The 26,983-nt window shown below is 44.1% G+C and overlaps 1 protein-coding gene across 2 annotated transcripts in view; it reads right to left on the bottom strand.

Moving 5' to 3' along the window:
* SOBP (sine oculis binding protein homolog) overlaps nucleotides 1-26,983 on the bottom strand; it is a 99,939-nt gene that overhangs the window by 13,515 nt on the left and 59,441 nt on the right. For both annotated transcript variants that reach the window (XM_009961945.2, XM_086461319.1), the window contains exon 5: nucleotides 22,390-22,485. In XM_009961945.2, the coding sequence (XP_009960247.1) occupies nucleotides 22,390-22,485 (96 nt within the window). The remainder of the gene's footprint in view (nucleotides 1-22,389; nucleotides 22,486-26,983) is intronic.

Raw genomic sequence — 26,983 nt, forward strand, 5'->3', positions numbered from 1 at the left:
AAGAGGAGCATTGCTGGGATTTAGTCTATAGACGGGAGTCAAAACTGTTCCAGGTTTGACTGCGTGCGATTCACACTTTGAGAATTGCTTGTTTCACTGCTGGTAATGGTACGCACCACCCCGCGTCCCAGAATATGTTCAGTTTAAAGAGCAGCTCTCTCTCTGGAAACCACATTTGATTAGAACAACCCTGGGCCAGATCCAAAATCTGCCTGGATAAAGGAACAGTGTGTCACATCGGTTTCAGCCCAGGACCGAGACATGTCACATCTCTCGCAGATTGGGCATGGAGAGTGGTATTTATTTTCCCATTTCCTCTAGATTTGGGGGCTGGAGAAGGCGAAGCCAAGCAAGGGAAATTGCTCGGCCACGCACAGAGGAAGCGTTCTGCATCCCTCTAGTTTCTCTTGCTGCAAGGCACTGATCCTGGCTGAAACCCAGAGCCCATTGATACAGACCCAGCTCCCCTTTCCCCTTCTATTAGCACAAAATCACCAGTGCAGAGAAGCTTATTCTGAGCAACTCTTAGGCTCACTCTTGGGCACTCCCACATGGAGCAGGTAAGACTGAAATAAGGGCCAGTGAAAAGAGATGGGGAATGCAACAGTCTGCACATCCTCCAAATAGGGAGGGGAGGGGAGGAGTGGAGAGGAGAGGAAAGGGAAAAGAAGAAAGGAAAAAACTGAGGAGAAGAAAGAAAAAAGAAAAAAAAAAAAAAGAAACCAAGAAGACTCTGTCTCAGGTAGGTAGGATTTACCATGACAATTACGGTCCCTAGCTGTCTTAAACCACTGTTTTCTAGGATTTTAGCCTTAAAAATAATAAATGAGGAGTTAGAAAGATCTGGAACTGCAGCCTAGAGCCAAACATATGGTGAACTAATGTGTGCGAAAACTTCCTTGTCTTCTTCTGCTAATGCCCCTCTTGTTTTACTATGAACGTTCCTGCTGCGAAGCTGGGCTTCCTCCGACAGGACCCGCTGGCTGTGAGGGTGGTGGGCAGCAACCAGCTCTACTTGTGACTGACGTCTGAGGGAGGAAGAGCCAGCCCTTCACATACCCCGCTGCCCGCTGTGATGCTTTTGTCAGGCCCGAAACATTTGCTGGTTCTCAAGGAATGGAAAATGCACCTTCTTCCTTGGTGATTTACACCTACCTCTTTCTAAGTAGGGTATGGACGTGGAAAAAAAAAAGTTCCACTATGTGTTTCCTATTCAAATGAAAAGGTCTTACTCATCCCTCTGTTTAGAAAGTGTTTAGCACTGGAGCGTACCTGACACCCAGCTATTTACATAAATCACATCTATTCTTAGTAACCCTGGGATGAATCTGGGATAACTCCACTGAAGCCAGTGTTGTTTTTTCAATTTGAACCATGTAACTGAGAGCTGAATTTGGCACAAAGTACTAATTTCTCACCAAGGAGGGTACATTACAGCAGAAGGCATCAGATGCGCTATTTGGTAAAGAACACAATTACAGAGGACCCTTTAGTAACGTACTGTGTTACTGTAGATGGCACTCATTCCTTGCCTGTATGTATGATGCACACTGCAACTGCATAGATTTTGTTATGTAAATGCATCACGGCAAACCCTTTCATACTTACAAGATCATGTTGATGATTTTCTCACTGCGTGGCATGCGTGACAAAGCAGCTATGTGGAAGCTGCACACCAGGACAAAAGAAATCAATGTATTTAAAGCCTCACCATGCAAGTGTATCATAAGCAAGGCTCTCAGGAGGGCTATGCTCTTTAGACTCCTCCTCAAAAAGGACTAACTCTGTCTTGCTTTCTCCACCCCTTCCCCTTGTCTAGTTCTTTCTACAAAACTCCCTCTGACAACAATTTCACAGGGTAGAGCAGCACTGGAAATATTCCTCATTGAACCAGCTGAGATCTGGCTGGCAAATGAAGACCAGTAGCCATCATATACAGACTCCTAACTGTGTATTCGTTCAATGCAACTGAAGTGTTAGCTTTGCTTTTAAGGGCTTTTCTTTAAATTTATTTCAACACCCACCCTGGGTCAAGTGATCCTCATCCAGTGACTTACAGCAGTAAAACAAGGTAGCTAGGGTGCTAAGACAGGAATTGCCAGATTGGCATTAGACATCATTCCCCACAAACAGAAAATTCCTGAGTAACTCTGGACAAGGGGAAGGGTAGGCAGTGAAATAATCCGGATGGCCCGATTTTAGGTGTTTGCTTTGATTGCCCGGCTCAGGTCTGTGGACAGAGGTAGGCATCTCAGGAGGGTGGATCATGGCAGGAACATAACTAACGCTCTGAACTGGTTCCAGCAGAACTCTCTCTCTCCATCCACTGCAGAGGGAAGCAAAGGGAGGGTAAGCCTGATCAGGCAGGTATCTAAAGCTGGGAGGCTTGTTTGTTCGTTATTTTCAGTTTGTATCTTTGATCGTCCTTTTAAAACAGGGAGAAGGCTTCCCCTTATCTGACTAGCCTACTTAGAGCATGAGTTTTTTGAAATGGGAATCAGGTTGTCCTACATGTGTGTACAACATCCAGTACAATCAATCACATACAGCGGGTGCCTTGAACCACCACCATCAAACAACTAAAGTGCAACTTTACCATGGGGCTCTTTCCACTCCATGGGATCAGGAATCACGAGGGGCTTTGCACAAGCCCTGACTTTAGGATTTGGTCCTCTGTGGCTAGGTACAGACATGCGCACACTTGCACACTCATACACATCTTGTCATATGGAATGGCCTGTTGCAGGATGCAATATAGTAACGGGGGAAAGGAAAACAGAGTTAAGTATAGCGTATTTACTAGCGGACATGACAGAGAACATTGCCTGTTCTTCACATCTACCAGACACATTTATCATCCTGTGATATAGGAGGGGAGATGACTGGGACGTGGGGACATGCCAGTTAACCTCAGGCACTTGTCCAAGCACAACAAGAGATCTGAAGTATGCGCGAGGATTGAAATTCCATTACAGGTTTTAAATAATTAAACACTACATGTTTGGAAGCTCATTCCTTCCTATTACTTTTTAAATAATTAATCTGTATTTACATCTATTGAACTTCATGGAGCTATACACATAACAGATTTGAGTCAAGGTGCAGAAGGGAGATTTTTCCTGTCTGACAGCACTGCAAATGTTTTTCGTTGTACACAGTAACTTCAGCTATTAGAGATCAGTCAAAAACCAAACTCAAGCTAGATGCTGTACTTCACAGGCACACGTGTAAGGGGTTTTCTATCAAATTATTCACAAGTAATCAAAACACTAAGAGAAACTGTAAAACCCCAGAGGAAAAAAATGTGCTTCTAACATCTTAGAATAGTAAAAAGTGATTCAAGTTGGAAGAGAGTAAACCAAAAAACTGCATGTATTGTTCCTGTTGAACATATTCAGTATGTTCAAGCTAATGCTGTTAGTGCCGTGTAACCTGTAGTTCAGTTTGACTAAAAAAAACCCACAAATTCCCCACAGGATCTAGAACAACAAATCTTCATCTACAGTACTTCTCTTCCTACAACATGTTATTTCCCTCTATTTGCTTCTGGTTCAAGCTGAACAAGCCATTAAATACCTAGCAAGTTTCACCTAACTGGAACTACACATGATGCACCAAAGCGGACAGCTAACACTGTTCAAATCTTCAAACCAACAAAGCACTGAAATAGGCCCTTGAAACCGTAGCTCTGCTCTGGGAAATGAATTTGTACCAATGGCATCAGGATTACATGTTTATTGTACATGTGATTTCCAGCTCAAGTTAGCTTCTGTTTACAAGTAAGCAGATATATACGCACTCACTTATGCAATTCTAGCTGGCATTCCTACAAATTCAGTCTGAAAGTCCAACTAAGTTATTTCCTTTTCAAACAGCATTATTACTAATAGAAAGGCTGCTGGCCAAACAGTTCCTTCAATTATTATAAGTGGAGCAAAGCTGCCTTCAAACTGAGATCTCAGTTACACCTGCACAGTTATTCTGGAAGTTAATTAGATTGCACAGGGTAAATATGGACTTAATGTGCTCTTCAGAGGACTTACAATGGCAGAAGACATATTAGAGAGAGAAGAAAGAAACCAACTTGACTTTCAAATCCCAGGCTGGCTTTGCAAGGAAGGAGCAAAAACATCTGTACATTCTGTAGATGAAGCAGTCATGCATTAGAGATCACGGAAAGCCAGTGTCACGTTGCAGGGGAAAGGTTTGCTTAAAAAAAAGTCTTGCAACGTTCTTATTTTGTAATTGTTGTTAAAAAAAAACAACCAAGGACACCTAAATCGAGGGCAGGCATTGGATCCAATAATGACAACTCTCCTGTTTGCTCCTTTGACCCGTGCAGCTCTAATTCAGAGTCCTGAGGACAGAAGCTGCACATTTCTGAACGGCAGAAGACAAACAGGGCTGCAGAAGAAGGGACCAGGAGGTCAGGTTTCAGTGAAAGCCAGGCTTGCATGCCAGGCACAGAGATCAAGGACTGACTAACTCAAAGCACAGGAAGAATCAGCGCTTCAGATGTCAGCTGTTTCAAGGATTACAGGCCCTCCTGTTTCTGGTGTCAAGGTAATAATCAGAGCAGCGGACGCACGAGGCTCCTCGCAGTGATAGCTGAACATGCAGCCCTCGATTTGGATTCAGTTTGGGGGATTTTGTTTCCTTTTTAGACAAAGCCAACAGTGCCAAGTATTCATATTTCAAGGCTGTTTTAAGGATCAAAACCCATCTTACTTAATAAAAAGACGAGCAAGATTCAAAGCAGAAAATTATATGGGAGCTTCACATACAGTAGGTGGAGAGGCAGGATACTGTGACTTTTTATCAGAGGTATTCGTTTACAGATCCATGCTAATGACAGCTTCTTAAAAATATTCCCCCCCCCCCCCCCAGTATTCGTGTTTTCACATAAATCCTGATTTTGGCATATTACTTTATTGTGCAGACATGTTCTGTGTACTGGATGGCTTATGCAAATTAACCAAATGTCCTATAAATTAGTCTTGAAATGACTGGGATAATGAGCTGCTTGCATGGTGAGCAGTGCACAGTATTCAAAGAAGGACTCTTTACAGGTTGGGAGAGCGACAGAACATTATAAATGTGCCCAAACATTGTGCACGGCAAGGCAGGATGCTCCTCCAGCACTGTGCTCCTCACCCTGAAATGTAAGGCTGACTGGCTAGAATTGAAAAATGCTATGCTAGGAGATACCTAAAAATTTAAAACCCCAATAATTATAGGGTAGGCAGACAATGTGCCCCCAGCTATGGAAGCCCAAGCCCGCAGATCTTCTTAGCTGACTTGGCCAACACATTTAAACAGGTTGCAGGATGGGTTTTCTTCCCTGCATAATATGGATTTCCACTGAAGGCCTTTTGACATATGTCATGTATGTGAATGGTATTGTATGCAGTGCTTTATTTTGGAGATGTGTATCCGCTTACCAAAAATCATACCTCGCTTGTGTTCCTTACCTGAGATGGAAAGAATGCTTCAAAACTACACTCCCAGTTGTATTTTAAAAACAAATGTTTTATGTCAGTTGCCTCTTTCTTGTTAAGGGTAAATTTAAGAGCCAGCTTTACATACAAAGGGCTGGTTCTCTGCTCCTGACTCAGACAGTGCTGTCTGAGGCAGGTGAGGTAAACGATAATAAATCAGGTAACAAATCAAAAATACACCACTTGCTTTTGGTGTGTGCTTAACTGGAGTTCCACCTCTAACAATTACATCCGTATTGAAATTGTGTGTGGGCACCTTCATGACGTTAGCATTCAGAAGCAGGTATGTGAGAGAGGAAGTGCTATTAGCATTACTTGGCAACAATGACAGCCTTAAGGATGCCTTTACCTTGCATTCCTTTATTTCATTATTGTCACAGAACTAAAGCAGTGAGGGAAAGAGGATGCAGAACAGGGATGAAAACCCGAGATGGGTTTTACAAATGGAGCAATTGCCTTGCCTCCCTCCCTCTCCTTCTGGTACTTTCAAGGGCCCACATTTTCTGCTAATGACCCTGTGGAGCAAGGTCTGAAAGGAAGCCATTTTATCTCTTTGTCCTGCAATAACCACTGTGTATTCCTGAGCACCCTGTCTTAGAAACTTCTCTGTTCGCTACTCACAGATAGCATAGGAAGCTCCTCAAAGCACACAAGAATGCTATGCAAACGGTAATAAAGCTGACTCTCTGCTATCAGTCTTATAAGGATATGTCGAGTGGCTGGGCTAGCTACTTGGAGTATAAGCTTTGCACTGACCATGGCTACCCTGATTCAGTGGCGTTTTATCCCAGCTGACAATCGTGCAGACAAAAGGGATGAGGTAAAGGCAAAGCAAGCAAGAGGAATTCATTGTTGCAATTCCACATGAGCTTCAGAAGTGCAATTATGGCCATTTTATGAATGGGAAGCAGAGACAAAGAGAGATAAAGTGACTTGGCCAGGGTCGAGGTGAATATCTGTAACAGAGCTGAGGAGGGAACAGATGCCTCATTAAGGACTGGTCTAATACCAGGCATCAAGGCAACCTTCCTTGCAAGCAACTCACGGCTTATGTTCAGAGTCACAAGCCACCCAGTTTGGTCATACTGAGAAATCAAGCTGTTAGCAGCGGCCAGTAACTGTCAGGTTTTTAGATGGCAAAAATCACATTTAGTGATATCTGGGCCTTACAACGTTTAGGGAAGGGGACTTTCTACAGCTAATAGCACTGAGGAGCCAAAGACTACAGGAACTTTGAAAACAAGTGGGAGCATAAAAAATAAGTGATGTGATTTATCATGGACCTGGGGAATAAGATATTTAAACTGAAAGAAAGGAAAGATAGTAATGGAGGAAGAGAGATATTCAGAAGGTGATGAGAGACCTAAGGAAAAAGTCGCAAGGAGCAGAAAACCAAAAACAAAAGACAAAATAATTTAAAATGGAAGAACAGCAGCTATACTGAGGTGAGAACAGCCCAGCTGGAGTGCCACAGGGAGGATCCCTGCCTTGCTGCAGCTTTCAATAAACACGCACCAGCTTGCGTAAATCTTGGACGGGGGAGCGTATTTGTGCTGGGGACAGCCACAAGAGAAGCAGCCCGAGGAGACAGGCTCCCAGCTCAAGGGTACTGAGACAGGTGAGGCACAGTAGCCATGCCCCCTGGTGTGCTCCACTTGCTCCCTGCTTGGTGTCTGCAGTGAGTTTAACATAAGCAGCAGCTGTTTCAATAATGTTTTAAACCTTCCTGCCCTCCTTTTCAGAGCTCCAACATGTAGATTCAAATCCCTGGACATTCACAAGCAATTATTTTCTAATGATGCTAGAAGCAAAGCTTCCAGTCCTACAGCTTCAAAAACCCCTGCCCAGCTATGCTCTGCCATTGACCTTTTCAAGACCTAAATATATATGAGATACCTAAATAAGATAATTAGCCAAGTATAATGCTGGTGTAAGCCGGAGGCCTTTTACCAGAGGTGACACAGGCCCCCTCTGAGCAGGAGAGAAACTGCAAGAACTCCATCCTTGCTGGTTTGCCCCCTGCGATCAAAAGCTTCTCTGATGCTCGCTCCTCTCCTGATTTTGTGTGATTTTATTCATGTGCATCCCAGTGTTACGTTTCACAGTGGATGTACTTAGCTGTACAAACTGTGCCAAGTGAGCTTACCAGAATGGCAATGTTGTGCAGGAGCTCGTACTTTTGCAAGGGCAGCCCCAAATTCCTGTTTTTCGCTGTTGCATGAGAACAGCCTATCATGCCATATAAGATATAAACGTTTTGTGGCCTTGCAGATAAGCTAGATAGACAGCCGATCTATCGTCATGACTCCGCATCACCACCATGGTGAAGGGATAAGGAGCGAAAGCTGATGGCTTCTGCACAACAAACAAACAAGCACGGTTTGAGTGTTTGCTCATTTCAATGTGCAAAGCTGACTTGTTTAAATATGAATATGTTGCTTATAGCCAAATTTTAGTGACAGCAGCCCTGTGGCATCTACCACTGTTTGCACTTTTGCTAAAAATAGTCACATTGCCTCTGGATTTTTTCAGATGCCACATCTGCAGGTAGTTTTTGCTCCCTCCATCCCATCTCTATCCATTACCATTTCTTCCACCCTCCAGGGTATATCGTGCTCAGGAAGATACGAACCACACAAGGTTCACATGGTGTCACAAACACCTGAAATCACTTCCCTGTCCTCACCAAAATTCTGTGCCCTTTTCTCTCTCTTCTCTTGTCTTCTCAGTTGCTCTCTTTCTATATCATGCTTACAGGCAGGGGCGCCAGGCATAGCTTCAAAAAGGCCCCCAATACCTTCACTGAAGAGTGAGGTTGTCTAAAAGGGAGCACACACTGTTGAGACTGCAGAGCAGTTTCTCTCAGACCAGATCGTGATACTCACTGCTGCTCCATTTACAGAAAAGCAAGCAATTTTCTCTCCCTGCCCCCAGCCTACAGCACATTACAGGTATGCTTTAGAATCGAAGCACCAGCTGCAGGAACCAATAGATCTTTTCCATTTCTAGGTTTTCACTTTACATATATTCAGATGAAGCATCTCTCAAATTCAGGGTGACCTGCCTCAAGTCAGGCTCCTCCCAGAGCTCACCCAAGTGCTGTGTTTACAGCTATGAAAAAGAGCAAATCCCACCCAGGAAACAAGCAGCAGTGAGAAAACACACAATGTGAAATCTAAACACTTCTGGTTCCCTCTGAGTGCTGCAACTCAGGCACTCTCCAAACTCCTCTTCTAAAACAGAGCTATGCGGAGTTCCTGGAGGATCAACAAGGTCCAGGCTATTTTGAATTTGCCCTCTTTGCAGTTTTCCAAACCTGAGAGCACTGGGAGGTCCCCATGCCCACAGCAGCTCATACCTCCGGCATAATTACCTGCATTCATCTGGATGGATTTTGTACCAGGGCTTTGTACACCAGGGATGCGGCACCTCCACAACACTCCTGCTGTGGTGGTGCACTGTGGTATCCATGTGCTGCCATTCTGCCACTCAAAAAGGGGCTCTGAAAATAAAAGGCAGATTCCCCAGGGCACTCAGGATTTTGCTAGCTCAGCACCTAGGAACCGGCAGACAGCCAGCAGAGATCACGAATTGCAGCACCCATCAGTCCGCAAACATTCAAAAAGGCATTTTGCCTTCTGCGCACAACGTACCTGCACTAGTGGCAATCCTCAACGTTTTACAGCAAAGCTCTTTGCTCTGCTGCGTTAATTAGATTTGCTTTCAGCAGGTTTTTCTAACAGCACAGAGTGGAGGAAACTGGGCCAAACTCATCTACATGATGGCTCCTCCCAGCACTCACACTGACTCAGCTGAGCTGGAGGCAAACAGCGGTGGGGATTATAGTAAATTTGATGGAGGCAAGCACGGCCTGCTTTCCAAGGATGCGAGCAAGGCACTGCAGCTCACCCAAGCAGGCAGCTGCTGTCCGCTCAGCCCCCACCTCCTGGCTGAGCGCAGAGGTGGTCACAGAGGGACAGCAGCTCAGGGACACCAAAGGGACACATCTCACCAGGGTGCCACGGGAGAGAAAAGCCACCACTTCTGTCACTGCAACTGTGTGACTTATGGAAGCTGAGATTTCGCTGAGGACCCCAAGGAAGGATTTTGATAACCAATGTGGACAAACATCTCCGTTTATACGGGCAGTATGTCAGCAGCCGGGCCCTCTGGTTATTTCCTTTCACTGACCACAGTGATCTTGACCTAATCTCATTTGAACTTTGGACAGCTTGCACTCATCCGGGCCTTGGCCGTGCTTTGGGGAGACTTTCAGCCCTAGTTTGTGCTGGAGGAAAAAGGGACCTAAAGCTGGACTGCCAGACTCTGCAAGCACATCAGCTATAACCCCTCATTAAACAAATGTGGCACGGTGAATAAGAAGGATGAGAGCACAGAGTGCTGTGGCAATACACTGAGCACACCCAGTGGGGAGAAAAGCACTTGCACAACACAGCCCCCCACAATCTCTCAGAAAGGAAGAAATGGGATATTCATAAGACAAGACTGAAACCATTTTCCAGGCCCTGCGCAAGCCCTGTGCCTGCATGTGCTCCTGCTGAGGATGCTGTTCCTCCCCGGGCAGGTACTCGGGCAGGGGCACTGCATGCTGTGGGTGTGTGCAAACCCAGGAATCTCACCTGCCTGCTCTTCTCATGGCACTCTGTGTGTCCAATTTAAAGAAGAGACTGGATCCTGAGGGATCTGGCAACTTACATGCGATACAGTCCCAGAGATTTATTAATACAAAGTGAAAAATAACTGATAAGAGAAGCATTTACCATTTCTCTCTACTGAGCCAATCTCTTTAGCTATTTAATATTTTAGTTTCCAGCATCCTTCAGCCCTTATGACTTGGTGCCGGGCCAGCTGTAACACGACACATCAGCACAATATCCCAGCGCTGTCTTCTGGCACTACAGAAACCTATGTTTGGGACAGATCTTCATCCGCTTTGAGACTCCTTTGCACCACTCTGGTAGCAGAAGGGGGCCACAGGAGTGCATTACATGCACACCACCTTTTAAGACTTCTTTGTATGGCAAGAGTGATGTAAAGGAATCCCTGGCTTGAGTCAGAATCTGGCCCTTTGCTTAATGTGTTTTACAAATGAAGCCGCTGTTTGAATCCCAAAGACAGGGAGAAGGTCAGTAACTGAGGGAGCACCAAGTGCTTCTTCCCTTGGCAGTTGGGAATCCACATTGTTAGGTAGTGGAAATGTATCGGGTGTGTTAGTTTCCTAACCACAAAAAAATCTCTCAGAAAATGACTGTTTCCCGTCTTGACTAAGGAGATGTTAATTTCAGTGGCATGTGTAGTAATGTTCATTCAGGACTGGCCACAGGTGGTCAATTATTCCTCTGCCTGTCTAGAAGAAGCATGTTTATTCCTCATAATAAAAAGTATTAGTACAATACAGTTTATTGCTCAATTAGGAAAGTGACATGCAAAGAGTTACAACCTCTTGCAGAGAATACAGCTAGAAATGAATTTTTTGCAGTTGAATGAAATACCACCCTCCTCCCCATCAGACACACAAAAACTACACAACTTAAGAGCCAACTGACAGGTATTTTAGGACCAGTATTTAACTAGCCTGTACAATTGTATACTGTATTGTATATTAAAGCTCTAGACTATAATTGTGTTCCTTTCTCTGTTTAAAACACTTTTGATTGATCATTCAGGCACCGATCGAAAAGAAAAAAAAAGCACTGGATTGAATTTTGGTCCCGAGCATAAACAAAGCTGTGCACTGAGCAGAATTTGAGAACATTGTACATATGCACACTCCAATCACTTTGTGGGATCCACACTCACTGCTCTGCTTGTTTCGGCAGTCAAATCGTTTTTAAATATCTAAAAGTAAACCTCGGAACCTGTTTCCTCCTATTGTGTCAGATAATAATTCATAATAAATGAACTTCTTGGCAAATACCAAGGGTGCTGTTGTAAGCTATTTGAAGTATAACACAACATTAAATAATAGATATCGCTTTGCACTTCTAATGTTTTAATCTCAACCTCAAATTGCATGCAAAGACAATTAAATAACAGCATCCCCATTTCAAAGCTGGAGACCAGACATCTAAACACAAAGTTAGCAGATACCTAACTTCAAGCATACAAGCAGTCCCTCTGCTTGAACTGAATGGCTCTACATACAAGCGTGAAGTTAGACACATGCAGAAATATGCAGTTCAACTGGTGACTGTAGTTATCGAAAATGTAGGTGTCATATGGAAGGTATTTATCTAGTTAATGAAGAGACATAGGCACATCTAAAGGTGGTTTAACCAACCCTAAATCAGCACCTCATTATTTTGAGTAAATCACACTTTAGAAGTACTTGCCTTCCTCTGTTAACTATCAACAGGACCTAGAGAGACAGTCCAGCCCAGATGTCAAATACTGAGATGCTACAGCTAGGCATGTGAACTGAACCGTGTCCTAAACCAAAGAGTGCTGTGGAACCGGGAAGAAATGTGGTGAAAAACAGAGTGAAATGTGGACTCAGCTGAAGCTCAGACCGAAACACCCACTGCCTCAATGTGAGTACAACTGAGAGCAACGTTTGACCACCTGAACCCACAGGAGTGTTATCCTGAGGGATATCAGGCACAGGGAGACATGCACAGTCCTTAAAAAGAGAAGTAATCTCCCGCATGATGAAGGTCTCATTGAAGTTATTAATGCTAGTTTGGTGCAAGGCATACAACATGGAAACAATTCAGATTACTATGAGCAAAATGGACCTTGCTTGTAAAGAATAGCTGTGCTTAAGATACTGCTGCATGTTGATCTGCATGTACACCCACCTGAAAGACCCCAGTCTGCAAATGAAAGCATGAACAAGAAAACTTCATGCAGGGAAACAGACACTTCTTCCCAGAGAGAGAGACAACAGCACATCGAAATCACACTGTGCAAGACAACATTCATAAAAATGTTGACAGATATCATCCCCCGTTTGACTTACGGAGCCATCAAAAGCTCACTTCCACGGAGCATTTTTGGACCCTTTAGTTGACTGAATCACCAATTTAGAATCTGTCAGACTTCACTATGCAGATTAAATCTCTCCTTGGTTTCATTTGTTATGCATTAATAAGAGAGCATTGGTGACTGTATCATCTCGCACAACCAAAGCCTTTCTGCCATTACATAGTAAATTTTGTTCTTTCTAGAGTTCAAAAAAACCCTCAACACAACAGGAACACGGCTTAGTTGCTATGCAAAGACTTAGAGCCACTGCATAGGGATCAGTTCCAGAGTTTGGTTTGATTCGAACCAAGCCAGGCAAATTACGCCTGGATGTGATCTGACAAGGTTCTCCTGCTTGCCCGTTTCTCTCACCTACAGGTGAAGCGTGTGCTTAGGGCAGACAGGCCCCGGGATCCCCACAACCCTGTGCGATTGCGACACACGTTTACTGCCTTACAGCTCAATGCCTGGTGCAGTTAAAATACTCAGTACCAACAAGCAGATTTATTATGAATGCTGGTAGGGATCTTTTTTCTCTCTCATTGACTAGATGTGACTCAAAAAGTTAATGGTAATTGCTCTCATCTTCATTTAGCAATGAGAGAGAGAGAGAAATGGGAGCAATTTGCAGATCTGGGAACAGGTCATTACAGGTGTGTTATATTAGTGTATTCATGAGCCCCCTGGGACAGCCATGCTGCGATATCCAATAACTTTCTTAATGTGTAATTACACACCATTGGACTATAATTGATTAATTGAAAAGAGAACGTAGGCAGATGCTAGGCCAAGGCTGCTGCGGCTGCTCATTAAATGAATATGTCCTTGCTTCTTTTTAATAAGTTAAGTGAACTACTCAAAAGCAATTAAGTGAGAACCAAAATTCATTAGATTTTAAGTAATTATTGGTATTAACTTCTATAATAAAATGCAGGATTTATATTTTGGGGTGGTTTTTTCCCATCCCAAAAGCAATATAATACACGTCACTGCTGAGGTGTAAAACAAGTGTCTGCTACAGACACCAGTGAGCAGTGAGACACGCGCCCCTTGCACACAGATCTTCTTTGATGTGCCTGCAGGCATGACATTATTCCTGGAAGCCCTGCACAGTCCTAGGGACCTCAAAGAGAGGGGGGCACACACACAATATCCCAGAGCACCCTCAAGCTTCCCTGCACTCTGGCTGAATGGTGGCCAGGCTCTTCTCAACCCTCCTTCCCACGGGCTGGATCTTAACTCTGAGAAATAAAAAGAGCATGGGCTCCTGAGTTTGAAAATCCCACACCGCTGTATATTGGCTCTTAAAGGGGTCAAAGCCTTCAAATTCTTTTTCTTTTTAAGGGAGAGGATGACGCGTGCAGCAAGATGCGGCATAAGTCAACCGCACCATTACAGAAATTCATGCTGGTCTGCATAAGCATCTTTTCAGACCTGACAAAACCCACTCTCATTAACATCCTGCATGAGTGACAGCCAGGGTCAGAGGTGCAAAAGGACCTGAGCACCAGGGGACTAAAGCCAGTTTCATGGCCTGACCCTGTGCTGCAGGTATGGCCGTGGCAAGATGCAGTGCTGGGGTCAGCTCCTCCCATGTAGTTGCTGCCAGGGTGCCCCACCAGCCCTACTGAGTTGTCTGCATCTCCTGCACAGGCCCCAAGAAGAAAATATTTATAGCTCTGGGTGATGACTTTGGAAATTTTATTTCCAATTTATGTGGAAGGAAATCTGATGAATTTTATTTCACCGCACTTCACTTCCTTTGGAACAAGGCATATCTTTATTCTTTAACGTTCTATAAAAACTGTCTGAATTTTATTTAAATGGGTTACGAATGCCAGTTTCATAAAGCAAAGCCACGATTCACAACTGGTTTTCTTTCCAAGGGATACAAACTTGCGCTTTTTTTTTCCAGTTTTATAGAGGTTTGGGGGCGGGGGGGAAGATGGCTGACTGATTCTTTCAGGCTTTTTTACTTTAAAATTTATTGAAACAGTTATTAAGAAGTCGCCTGCTAAAAAAATGCATTTTCAGCTAACAGTTTCTTAACTTTTTACTTGTTTAAATTCCAGGTCAATAAAAAGATTAGTATTTTTTTTAAATCATTTTTGAAAAAGCAATTTTTCAATGAGAACACGTTTAATCTGAAAATTATAACTTTAATAAACACATCAAATGAGGAAAGCAAAGAGTAAAAATAGAGTAACACAACACAGTATTGCAATGAGGAGAAATTAATGTTGGAGAAATTATTAGAGGTCACCAGTAATTGCACATTTATTAATAAAAATTTTAATGCTTGTTCTGGGAAGGAAGATGACAGAATTGGAGTTCTAATGGGATTTTAATTATTTTCCTTTTTAACAAATGCATTTTGCTTCTCTTTCGAAATAACAACAGTGATGTTAAAAATTAGAAAACACGCTTCCTTCTGAGGAAAGGCAGGCTTGTGCTCACAAAGTGTCAAGTGTCACATCCTAAAATAATGCTCCTGTATTGCTATGAAGGAAAACGCTAAACTAGCGACACTGGGGCAAAGTTGCATGTTATTTCTAGCGTACCCAAGGCGAGTGCTGCAGGAAAGGGGATATGACTCGCTCTTGGCTCTGGGAAGCCAAACACCCACTGTCAGTGGCCATGGTCTTTCCCAAATCTGCCCCATTCCCATTGCCCATTCTCCCATGCCACCCGCTCCTCTCACTGTCACACCTTTTATTCCACCTCTTTAGCTCCCTGAATCATCTGCCTTAATTCAGTTCACTGGATCAAAAAGGCAGGGATTATGTAGAGCTACTGGAAGTACCAGTCTGCTTGCATGTGAAACCACATCCCTGGCCATGGGGAAGCTTCCTTCCTTTTATCCCTGTCTCCTTCCCTTCCTTCTCCCCGCTCCCCATGCTCCTGGGGATTTTACACCTCGTATTTTATGTGTTGTTTGGAACTGGCAGAGACTTACCCTCCTTGCGGCTCTCAAGGGTTAATGGCACTCCCCTGCCCACCTCTGCAGGAGGTGTGGGGAATCCCTCACCCTCCTTAGTGCTGTAGGTCACGGTCACTTGCTAACCCCGAGTATAAAAGGAGCGAGGTTTGTGTCTTATTTCCAGTAGAGCTGCTGTCTCAGAGGCTTGCTATGACAGGGTTTTATTTTCTGTAAGTTCCTAGAGCTTGTCTCTGATTACAGGCTTCAGCTTAAATATTATTAATAAAGATCATGTTTTCTGCACTTCAAATTTGCTGTTAGCTGGCCTACAGCAATTTTCGGTCAGAGAGAGGGAAGACGTCTCAAAGCAGTTGTTTGTCTTTTCCCGTCTACAGAATACAGGGTGTCATTCAGTGCCCACTTAAAGTTAATGGGAGGTATCCTATTGATTTTACTGGGCTTTGGAGTCCTAAACACGGTGTGAGTGAAGAAAAAAAAGCATATTTCTTTAGCAGGATGGTGGTGCAGGACAGGGGAAGGGGAACACAAAGCCTGAAAGACCAATGAAATCTCTCAAGAACCCCGAGAAGTTCTGCTGTGGCCCCAGGAACAGGACCCAAACTTCCCACGTCCAGCCCATGCTGCCGTAATGCGAGCAACGGCCTTCACTTCCACTACAGGGTAGGAAAACGTGTAATAAAAAAGCAGAGCAAGAAGGACCCAGCCCGTGCACCGGTCAAGACAGTGGACGTGTTTGTTCTCAAACAGTAAATAGATCTGTGCAGGCGGGCATACAGCCTATCATTTCCCAGGGAGAGCGTATCGCGGGGCGGCTGGCAGGCTGCAGCTCGGTATTTGGTCCCGCATTATCCCGGCGAGATGCCTATCAGGGCTCAGCTGCCGAGGCAGCCAGCGCCCCATGGGTGCCTACCTGTGCAGGCAGGCAGGGTCAGCCGGAGCTGGGTGTCGGGGCTCCCCTCTCCTCCCAGGGCTGCAAACCTGCCCACGGGCTGAACGCTGCCCTTTTCCAGTGCATTCACCCAGCGCCCGTGAACTTCAACCATCTTTGGGAGCATGCGTAAGGTGAACACCACACAGCCCTTTGTTCAGCCTGGCAGCAATTAAGGACCAAAAAAACTTTACAACAATTTTTCCTGGTTTGTTGCCTTCGCTTGAAAAGAAACAGAACGCAAGGTTTTGGTGGGGTTTTGGGGAGGTTCTTTTAAAAATATTCTGCTATAACTCTTGAACAATTTAGCTTTCGAAAATGAAACATTACAGGCAATTAGTGTACGATATGACCTAAGCCTCACTGTTATTTCAGTCGCAAGAAAGGTTGCATTTCATGTGGCCAAGATTACTGAGGTTTTAAGAACACCAGTATCAATTCACTGCTACAATTGCTTTTCTCAGTATTTTGTTCCAGAGCCATAACTGCCACTCTGACAGCTCTCTGTGCCTGATCCAAAGTCCCTGAAACCCACGGCAAGCTCTCCATCGGCTGTTTTGGGTTTTGCACGGCCATTTGCTCGAATCACTGTGTACACCATGGTGCAGCTGATGGAGCAGTACCAGTTGTTCTCAGACTGCAGTGGCAAAGTGAGCAAGGAACAGTTGAAATCCATCAGTAACCCACCAAAAAATAGCACCAGCGGTGACACACAGCAAACGTCGAGTGATGCTGAAACAGGGGTAGGCACTGCCATGAAGGTTTTAAACCTTGGCAGGCTTGATACCAGTAGCCCTATGACCTGGAGCTCCACAGGGTGTCACAGGTCTCATCCCCCTCTCTCCTCCTGCCTCTCCAGGGTGGCAAAATTGCCTCCTGACACAAGGTCAGTACCTTAAAGGCTAGATGCGGCCCTGCATCCCTCAGAGCCACTGGATGTTGGTCCCACTCCAGCTTTCTAGCTGAAAGCCCTGCATATCCCAAAGCCTGGTCCAGGATGAAGGCAGCGCTCTCCCTCTGCCATTTTGAACCTAGTAGGGTGAAGGACGAGCCAGGGAGAGCTACACGGGGAAGAGCCTTTGCGTTTTCCCTCTCCTCTCTGCGAAGAATAAGGAGGCAGCATGGGAGACAAAAAGGGTGGAAAGGCAAGAGAAGGGATGAGCAAAGCTATATCCCCCTAATTTGGTCTTCCTTTGAAGGCACCATGATTAGAAGAGGACTGAGAAGTATTTTCTTTTAATGCTGAAGCACTAACAGGGAGAGGTTTTGCTTGACACTGGGGCACAGGAAACAAGTCAGGTACCTTAAAAAAAGAATTCAAACCTCACTTTCTGAAACCAAAATTCTCATGGCCTCCAAAGGACATCAATATGCATATTTACATTTAACTTGACTACAACTACAAAACCTACTGGCCTTATCTGATCACAAATCACAAATTCTCAGTGCTTTTTAAAATCAGTTATGTAGGTATGAAATTTTTCCCACACTCAGGTACTGTAACACTGAGGTTAACCTGCCTGCATCCTTCCTGCCCTGCCTGGACGCCCCCCATGTGCCATGCTTCCTGACCCTGCCTCTAGTGCTGGAACAGCAGAGCAAAGCGACAAGACTTCAAGTGAAGCATCAGCTGTAGGTCTGGCTCCTTTCAGCCTTGCCATAGCCTCCCCAAAGGCCTTTTGCTTGTAGGAGAACGTTTTGCATTTCATGTTTCAATAGTAGATGTGTTTTCAGAGCTTTCTCTGCCTCTTTGTGCTAGTGATTAAAGATAACTGGCCATAGGTGAGTTTGCATTAAATCCAACAACAAGCATGTTTTATTTTGTGTCTTTTATGTAACAGCTCCAAGCACCAGGGCTACCTTATAATTCATCACATACTCGATTCACAAATTTATCCTCCTGGAGCAGAACTACTAGAAGCAGACTTTTTGATTTCAAAGAGAAAAAGATCATGATTTTACTGCAGGAAAACCATGGATCACAGCTGGGTGTGGGACTGGAAATAATTTTTTTTTCAGGGTGTTTATGTTTTGTTTGGTTATTCGTTTGCTTTACATATAATCCCACAGCAGTGGGTGGTACACAGATCATCTCCATAAACAAATGATCTCGAAAGCAACCTGGCGTTTAATTTCCTTAACCCATCAAACCCTCCTTTGCTCATACAGCAGCATGCAAATCTGGAACCTTGACTCAATATTCTGGGTAACTGGGGGTGGGGGGAAGGATGAACTGTTGGTTTTTCTTTCCCACTTTTGTTAAAAGGCATCCAAGCATGGCTCTTCCTATCCTGACTAACCTGGGTAGGTGCCAGATGGATTTTTCCTTTCTCTAGGCAATGGCTCAGGAATTTCAGCCAGCTAGAGACAGGGCTGTGGGCTTTTCACTGGCCTTTTCACTCCAGCCTACCCTTTCTCTGCAGTTAATCCCATCTCTCTCCCCACATCCATTATTAGCTGGACTGTACTGCTCCTTGACAATCAGCTTCCAGAGGACTAAATTCTATCTTTTCCTTCTGGAAACAAAGAGATGTGCCTGAAAGAAAAGCTTCCAGCCATTTGTGGAATAAGAAATTAAAATCCTGAGGCAGTGCCTATGGGAGAAGAGTGGATGGCTGGCCAAGACAGCATGCTGGCCTGGTTCTTTAGAAATAAATTTGTTTTATGTAGTTCCCAGTATTTATCATGGTTATCTAAACTTAAGAAAACATTATTCTGAAAAATACTGAAAAGTTCACCAGGAAAATTTGATGTCCTTATTGACTAGAGCACCTTAACTGCTTTGTTTTCTGCACTGTACAACAAACGTCCCGACACAATGGATCTAGATTTGGCATGGGAAACAAATACCCTAACCTAATCCCCTAACTGCACAATGGCTTTCTATACCAACCAAAATCTTTAATTGTCACCACTTTTCTTAACGTGCAGTACTGCAAGCACTTCAGGGGTTTCTTTTGCCTAAATTATACCTCTTTCTTCCTGCTATTTCTTATTAAAATCTCTCTGTGAAAAAAAAACCCAAACAAAAAAACCCTAATAGCTGAGTTGCACGTCACTACCCAAATTATCTCCTCTTCTGAAGAGTAAGCAATGAAGCAAGCATACAATTTGTAATACTCTGTGTTACTATGCTTTCAGATCTTTCCAACTACTGAGAAGTCAAAGCTTGCCGTGCATGCCTGTGACCTGGGATGTTAAGATTCAGCTGGTGTAGCATGGCTCCTACGAGGGAGTCCGGGCTCGCAGACCCAGCAGCAGTACCTCAGCCCCCGGATCCCGCCTGGCAGCACCCTCCCAGCACGAGCATTTCCCAAACAGAGGAGCCTGCATTTGCCGGAACAAACTTTGCTGGAAAATGGCAGCTGAATTCTAAAGCAAAGAAAGCACTTTTGAGCCGAAGCCTCCAATTTCATTTGACAGGCTATTACAGTGCTTACTCTTAACTGCAGTGAGAAAACTCCAAGGATCTCAAACAGATTCTCAAAAGCATAAACAAGTTTCAGTCTCTTTCATTTAAAAAATCTCAGCTTTTTGCTTAGCCAGCATCTGACCTGCACTGTTAGATTCTGGGTAAGTTTTTCCCGTTGGGAAAATATTTTTTTAGAAGAATCAGCTGTCCCCACTCCTTTCTTTCCTATCTTTTTTCCTCTCTCCCCTCCCAAGGAGACAATTCCTAGACAAACGTAGGAAGACTGACTAGCCTTTAGGAGAAAGATGCTATCTTAATGGTCAGTTCCTATGAAATTCACTTTACTCTTGAGCACATTTTAATATAGCGTTGCTTCCCAAAAAGTAAAAATATAGAAGGAAACCCACTACCTCTCTGTGAAGCACATAGCATCTTTGACATATAACATTAGTTCCCCCATCACCAAAGCCTAGGCTTAACACCGTATTTTCACTGAAAGTTCCTAAAATACATCTTTCAAGATAGCAGAAGTACATATTCATTATTTGTCTACTTTTTTTTTCACGTACAAATAGAGCACAGATTACAACCCTGCCAGTTTTTTTCCAATACCATAGGAAAAATAAAACTATGACAAATTGTTTTTATTACTTCCTTAAACAAGAACTGAAACTTGTCCAGAAAAGCACATGAAAGACTGACTTGGATGACTTGAGATTTTGCCAGGTACAGGAGTGATATAATAAAGCAAAAATTTAAATGCGTATTAATAGAGGAATAATTAACTGGGCATTAAAAGAATGCTTCATTTTAATAGCACAAAGGGGGTTAATTGGTTCATTGATTGCTTGTACTAAAAATAAAGCAGATTTTCAATCAAAATAATACATGACTTATTTTATATTGTGTTGTCTCCCAACCCTAGTCCTGAACTCCTCCAGCACCACGAGGCCCTACTGACTGTGGGGCATCTTGGTGTGCTGTGGCGGTTCATCAGGCCTGATTTGACCAGTGGCACAGTAATTAAGCACGGCTTTAAAAACACAGTTTCACTTATTCAGCACAAGAATTGTGACTGCACCAGGCAATCGCTTTTTGTGTTTGTCTGGTTTCCTCCCCTCAGGACATAACCCTGCTGACCCTGAAACCCACAGGAACTTTGCAACGGGTGTAAGAGGAAGCAAGATCAGGTCTTATGGGTCACGTCGGTTTTGGCTGGGGAGAATTATACTGGGAACAAATTGACCCTTCCAAGGCTCTGAAAAGCATTGCCATTACCTAACCAGGGACAGGCTCAGCACAGGGGACACCTGGGGGGCAGAAGAGCCTGTGGGTCCACTAGTGCAGGTGTGGCCAAGATGCCCTGTGCTCTGGCCAGTGCTGGGAGCAGGGACCGGCCACCACCCCTAGGCTGCCATCCTCCAGTCTGGGCTTCTCTGATCAATTGCCTGAATCTGGGGGCTGGCTTCGGCACTGGGTTACCTCGGCTCATCAGCTCGACTTTGCTGGATGTTGCACCTGGGACACCAAGATTAGTGTTTGGCCCTGCCCATCCTCTACGGGGGAGACAGACACGGGTTTTAATGCAGAGGAAACACAGCTTGCTCCTCCACCACCACCCGCCTCTCCTACAGCTACAATGAGGAAAAAAAGTGTTGTTTCAAAACATGACCCCGTGTTCCGACTCTCCACAAATATTTCCATTTAGCCAAACGATACATTTTACTTAAGTACGGCTGAGAAGAAAGGTGAATGCGAGGGAGAGATCTACCAATTCATCTAAAACTCCCTTTTTGAAAGCCATGCGTTAATTTCTCTTAAATGTATTACAATTCATTCTCAGTTTACTTTAGGCAAACAGAAAAACTCATCGTGGAGCACTCATTTTCGCAAGCTAATCAAGAACATTAGGTCCCAACAGATTCATTTAATAGAAATACAATAGGCTTTCCTGCTTGCTTTTAATCTCGCCTAGCTGCAAATGCTAAAATGAACAGTGAATTAACCCTGCCTTGGAATGGAGATGCTTTCACAACTGATATCATCTCTCTTACAGCTTGTAAACACTCCAGGCTCCCTGTATGTGCTTTCCTGGCTTTTGCTCTTTCCCCGCAGCAGAGGAGAGGAGTGGAGTGGAGAGGAGAGGAGTGGAGAGGAGAGGATGCTCCTGCTTGCATGCAGCTAGGAAGGGGAGGAATAAGGCGAGCTCTAAAGGGAGTACAGCGTGTCAGCAGAATAAAATGTGGCGCTGCCGCCCGAAAACAAGGCAGAGCTAAAAGGTGGACGGGAGAGTGACTTTTGGGGTGCCTCAGGGGGGTGTGGGGGGGGACTTTTCGTGCATCACCAGCTGCTCCCTGCATGGCTCTCCCTGATTTACCGTGCGAGACAAGGTAGTACGACAAGGCCATTCACGTGCTGTCATCAAATGTAAGAGATTTTTCAAGCAATTTGAGATCTTAAATTGTTCATGGATAGCAGAACTAGCATTAGAACGCTAAACAGGAAAAAAAAACCTATCATATTTCATAATGTATGTCATAATGAACAAAAGCCTTTCAAAAAAAAAAAACGGTTTTCACTGTGCTAAAGTAACAATCTAGACTTGTTGTAAGTATGTTATTCTTACAAGTAGTTCGCAGTTATTCTTGAAGGCAAGTCTTGGAGTTTCCTTAGCATAGTGCTGCTGGGGAAAATTTTCAGCATGTCCATCTTCATCTCTAGCCTGAAGGGAAATATAATGGCCTATTTAGGGACTTACAAATAATGGAAGGAAAAAAAAATAGCTAAAAGCATAACAGCTCAGATCATTAAAACAGACGGGAATCCCAAAATACAACATTACTTAAAAGTTTCTTTAAATACGCAGTACACCTTTTAGATATGAGAACTTGGGATGCTGTTTTCTTACATAGCTTAGGTTGAACATGCAAATTCATTGTGGTGTAATAATTAGAACAACAAAAGACAAACCCAAAATGAAATATTTGAGCTGGAAACTGTGAGCAACTCAGAGTTTCAATTTACTCCATTGCATTTTTCAGGATTACATTACATACGTACTCGTTTAAACTTTTTGACATGCTTAAGCAATCCCTAGATAATGTATTTTCAGTTTAACAGCAAGGCCAAAAAAAATAAATAAGTTTTCATACTCATAATTTACATGTGATACTATTATAGATAAATGGATTCCCCCCTCCATGTTTAAGTGAAGCTTTGAAAGGAGCAATCACCTAGTGAGAACAAAGATCCTTCAATCAAATGTGGTCAAAATATTTAATGACAAAGATGCATTAAAAGTTACCGGTTATTTGGAACTATGCTGTTAATTAAGAAAGCTGAAGTTTAAATGGAGACATTACCAGAGCCCATTAGCAATCCTGCTTGCATATAGTATTTTTCCCTACAGCGTTTTCTGCTTTTGAGTTAAAGCAAAAGGGAGAAGCAGGTGAGAGGAGGAGTGTCAGCAATACACTCATTACACTGTTCATTTGAGTGACACTTGCACTCCGTTCCGCTCCATCTCATCTGATCCCTGACTGTTCGCTCTCTCCCTCTCGCAGCCTCCTGAAATTCACAGCTGAGCTGTCTCCCTCACATATGGCTTGCATATAATTATGCACATTCCATTTTACACTGCATTAAAATGATGAGCTCCTGGCTCCCTGCCAACCTATTTAAATCAGCCCCTGCCCAAAGAAGCCGGGGAGAGGAGGAGGGCAGAGTGGGGCAGACCGGAACGGGGGGGCGAGGGGAGCAGCCAGAGGCGACGGGGCGAGGATCAGGTAGTCCTGCTCCCCATCCCTCCAGCTGCCCCACGTCCCTCCCCAGGGCAGGGGGGCCCAGGGATGCCCGGGTGCAACGCACGCACATCTCGGCGGCTGCAGCAGCACTGGCATATCGTTCCCCCCTCACGCGGCGTGAACTGCCTGTCGTCGTGTGTCACACTCCCGGCGCCCAGGCTTTTTCAGCGTTGGCATTTATGAAAGATATTTACACCTTGTAGGCTCTACGGCTTGTTTGCCTTCAAATAGGCTTCTGCCTCTCCCCAGGGAGAAGGGGTGGGAAAGGGGAGCCATGGTTAACAGCGCCGGGGATTTTTAGGAAAACATGAAGGGGTTGCACCACATCGAAACCCCGTTGACTCCAGCGGGCTGTGACTTGGGCCTCTGCTTGTCAGCCATGTGGTGTGAACAAACTCTGGTGACAGAAAATACCATTTTCAAAAGTGCAAAGTTTGTCCAAAAGTATGTTTCAAGTAGTACCTACAACTGATGATTATTACAAGAAGCGGGAAGTGGGAAACAAGTTTATTCCATATGTTTCCTAGGAGCTCATAGGTATTTTCTTTCACTGCCCTCAATAGCTGCGGGGTGGAAAATGTTTAAAATTTTTCCTTCAAACCACAAGGAAGAGGCAGAGCATTCCTGAGCACCTGAAATCACTTTTATATTGACACCGGTTTAAATGTATTCTTCTAATTATTCGTTTGAAAGTGAAACCTCTCTCGCACAATAAATCTACCTCCCATGCTGCGTGGAATGCAAAGTCCAAATTTAACCGTGTTTTGTTAGAAAAACCCAAGAACCCAATTCTCACTTCGAAAACAAAATTTGTCCTTTCCTCTCCTCCATGAAGAAACACGGGCAAGTCGCTGAAGCTCTTCCAGGTCATCTAGAAGGCAACTGGGGGACAAATGCCTTAAAAATACCTTGCACAAATAGAAACGGACCTGTCAGCTCGGAATCACAGGTGCCCACGGGAAGCTCAGTGACAGAGCGCTAGTGAGATGTTGCGTGGGGCACAGGTGTTATATAGGGCTCTGAACGCTACTGGTGCCCCCATACCCCTGAAATTGTATCTTGGCACTATTCTAGACATTGTGCACGTGACGGCTGGCACATTGTAACCTGCCAGTGACCCTCTGGAGCATTATCTTGGTGCACGCACACACCTTGTAAAATGAAATGGATATCAGGGTGTTTGTCATGCATGTGTCAAAATACAGAGACAAACCCCACGGACCTTGATCCACTTACCAAAATTGCCAGTTACACAAAGGTTATTCACCCCTGCTGATGGCAACATGCCCCCTCTCCCACTGATCCAAATCTTGTTTTATTGAACTTTGGGCATCACCAAAATTACCTAGTCTCAAAACCAGTTTAGCGACATACTGCTACAATTTATTCAGGCAGTAAAAGTATACCTAGTTTAGCTAGCCGTTTTCCCTTGCAAAAAATACCTATTCCCAGCAGTCAGGGCTAATTCTCCAGTTGCTTTACATGAATTCATTACTACCATCTTCCAGTTGTAAATAATTTGCAGAAGGAAACACTCTTACAATGCTCAGCACTGTTCTAAGCATATTAAAAAAGTGTCTCGGAGTTTATCTTGCCATGGTAATATTGTCATATGCCTGTATCTACACTGACTCACTCTCAGTCACTGCTGCACACCAGTAAGCAACTGCCTCAGCTCCCCAGCATCTCGACCTCGCTCACAGCAAGCTGGCATCTACAGCTTCTCCATCAGGCCTGGCTGCCAAGGGATGTATTTTGCCTGCTATTGTTTAAAAGGAAGCAACTGAAAAAAAAACAAGCCAAACCTGTGATCTCTCTCATTTTTTAAATGCTTTTAAACTGCTAAAATCGTTAGAGAAATGCTCTCATCAAAAAATGTATGTCCAAAATGCTAGATGTGATTGATTGCACATATGCAATATATGGTACAACTGCTCTCACAGCACATTTTGTTCCAGAACAAAAAAGGCTTCAGCTCCTGTTCTGAGGCCTGGGATCATGGTGAGCACTGCTAGTTTTATCAGCGCAAAACTGCTGCAACTTCACTGTGGCAGCACCTCTCCTGGGATTTACTGAATCTCCTAATTCAATAGCCTCTACTGGCAGGCAGCCGCCTTCCCGTCAGCTGCATGGCATCCAAGAGGGAAACGTGCCCATCACCAGCCCATGGGACGCCGGGCTGGACACTCGACAAAACCGGCAGCACTCGCACTGCCCTGGCTACTCATGGCAGAAGAGAGCACGTTACCCAACAAGCAGTGTTTGGCAAGGAAGATCTAGCAAGGAAACTGCAGTCGACTTGGTGGAGCTGGCTTAGCTGTAAGATCAGCCTGATGATGGGTTGCACGGAAAATCGTGGCCTTTAATTGCAGGTTAGATATCAGGAAACCCTTCTTAACGATAGGTACAGCAAAGCGCTGGAGCAGATTGCCTAAGGAGACTGTCAAAGCCCCATCATTGGAGTTTTTTAAGAGCGGATTAGGCAAACATCTGTCAGGAATGACATGCACAGAGTAGCTTCTGACATGGGGAAGCTGGACAGATGAGAACATCTCCTTTCCCAAGTCCTTTCCTCTCTGGTTTCTACCACTGAGCTTTGAAGGAAAATGTCAGGAGGGCAAGGAAAAGTAATTTTAAAAAAAGAACAGAAAACAGGATCTGAAAGGACCTCTCTGAAAATAGCACAGCATTTGATGTTCAGAGATATGTGTACTCATTAATAAGTGCATGATGACAACTATCTTTGGCTATACAAACTGTGCTATCTGTTCATAAGCCAGCCAGCCTATATTTGTGAAAGATGCCAATAGTTTGGAAACAGACTATATATTAAGTCAAGATTCCCTTTTTTAACAAGACGGAGGAAGAACAATCTACAGCAGAATTTCCTCCTCTCTGAAGTGCATAGATATTTGTTTCTCCTTAGTCTCAGAGAAAAATTATCTTGATCCAGACAGAGGATTTCTTAGCTTCAGTGTAAGTCTTTTTATGCAGGCTTAGCCTTGGGAGAGGAAATCTGTCCTTACATTTTAATATTAAGGGCAGGATCTTACGATAGCATAAGTCACAAGGCAGGTTGAACAGAATAATTTATTAGGATGGATCTTGTTAATGCAAAGCTTCCACTAAAATGGGACAATGCATTTGCAATGAAATCCTACTGCTTGGTCCACATACGTTTAAAGCCACTTAACTGAAAACACCTAACATCTATTTTCTAAGAGCCATGGCCACTTGAGTAACACTTGAGTAAGAGTGACAGAATATTAGCCTGATTACTCAGGATAAAATTGCCACCTAATTTCCATAAATGTCCTTTAAAACAGATGAAACATGGGACTGTTACCCCATAACAGACATGTTAAACGCAGGCATTAGTTGAACGTCTCTGGCAGGACAAAAAAAAAAGCTGTGAGA

This window comes from Leptosomus discolor, chromosome 2 (assembly GCF_034619465.1).
Source record: "Leptosomus discolor isolate bLepDis1 chromosome 2, bLepDis1.hap2, whole genome shotgun sequence".
Classification (NCBI taxonomy): domain Eukaryota; kingdom Metazoa; phylum Chordata; class Aves; order Leptosomiformes; family Leptosomidae; genus Leptosomus; species Leptosomus discolor.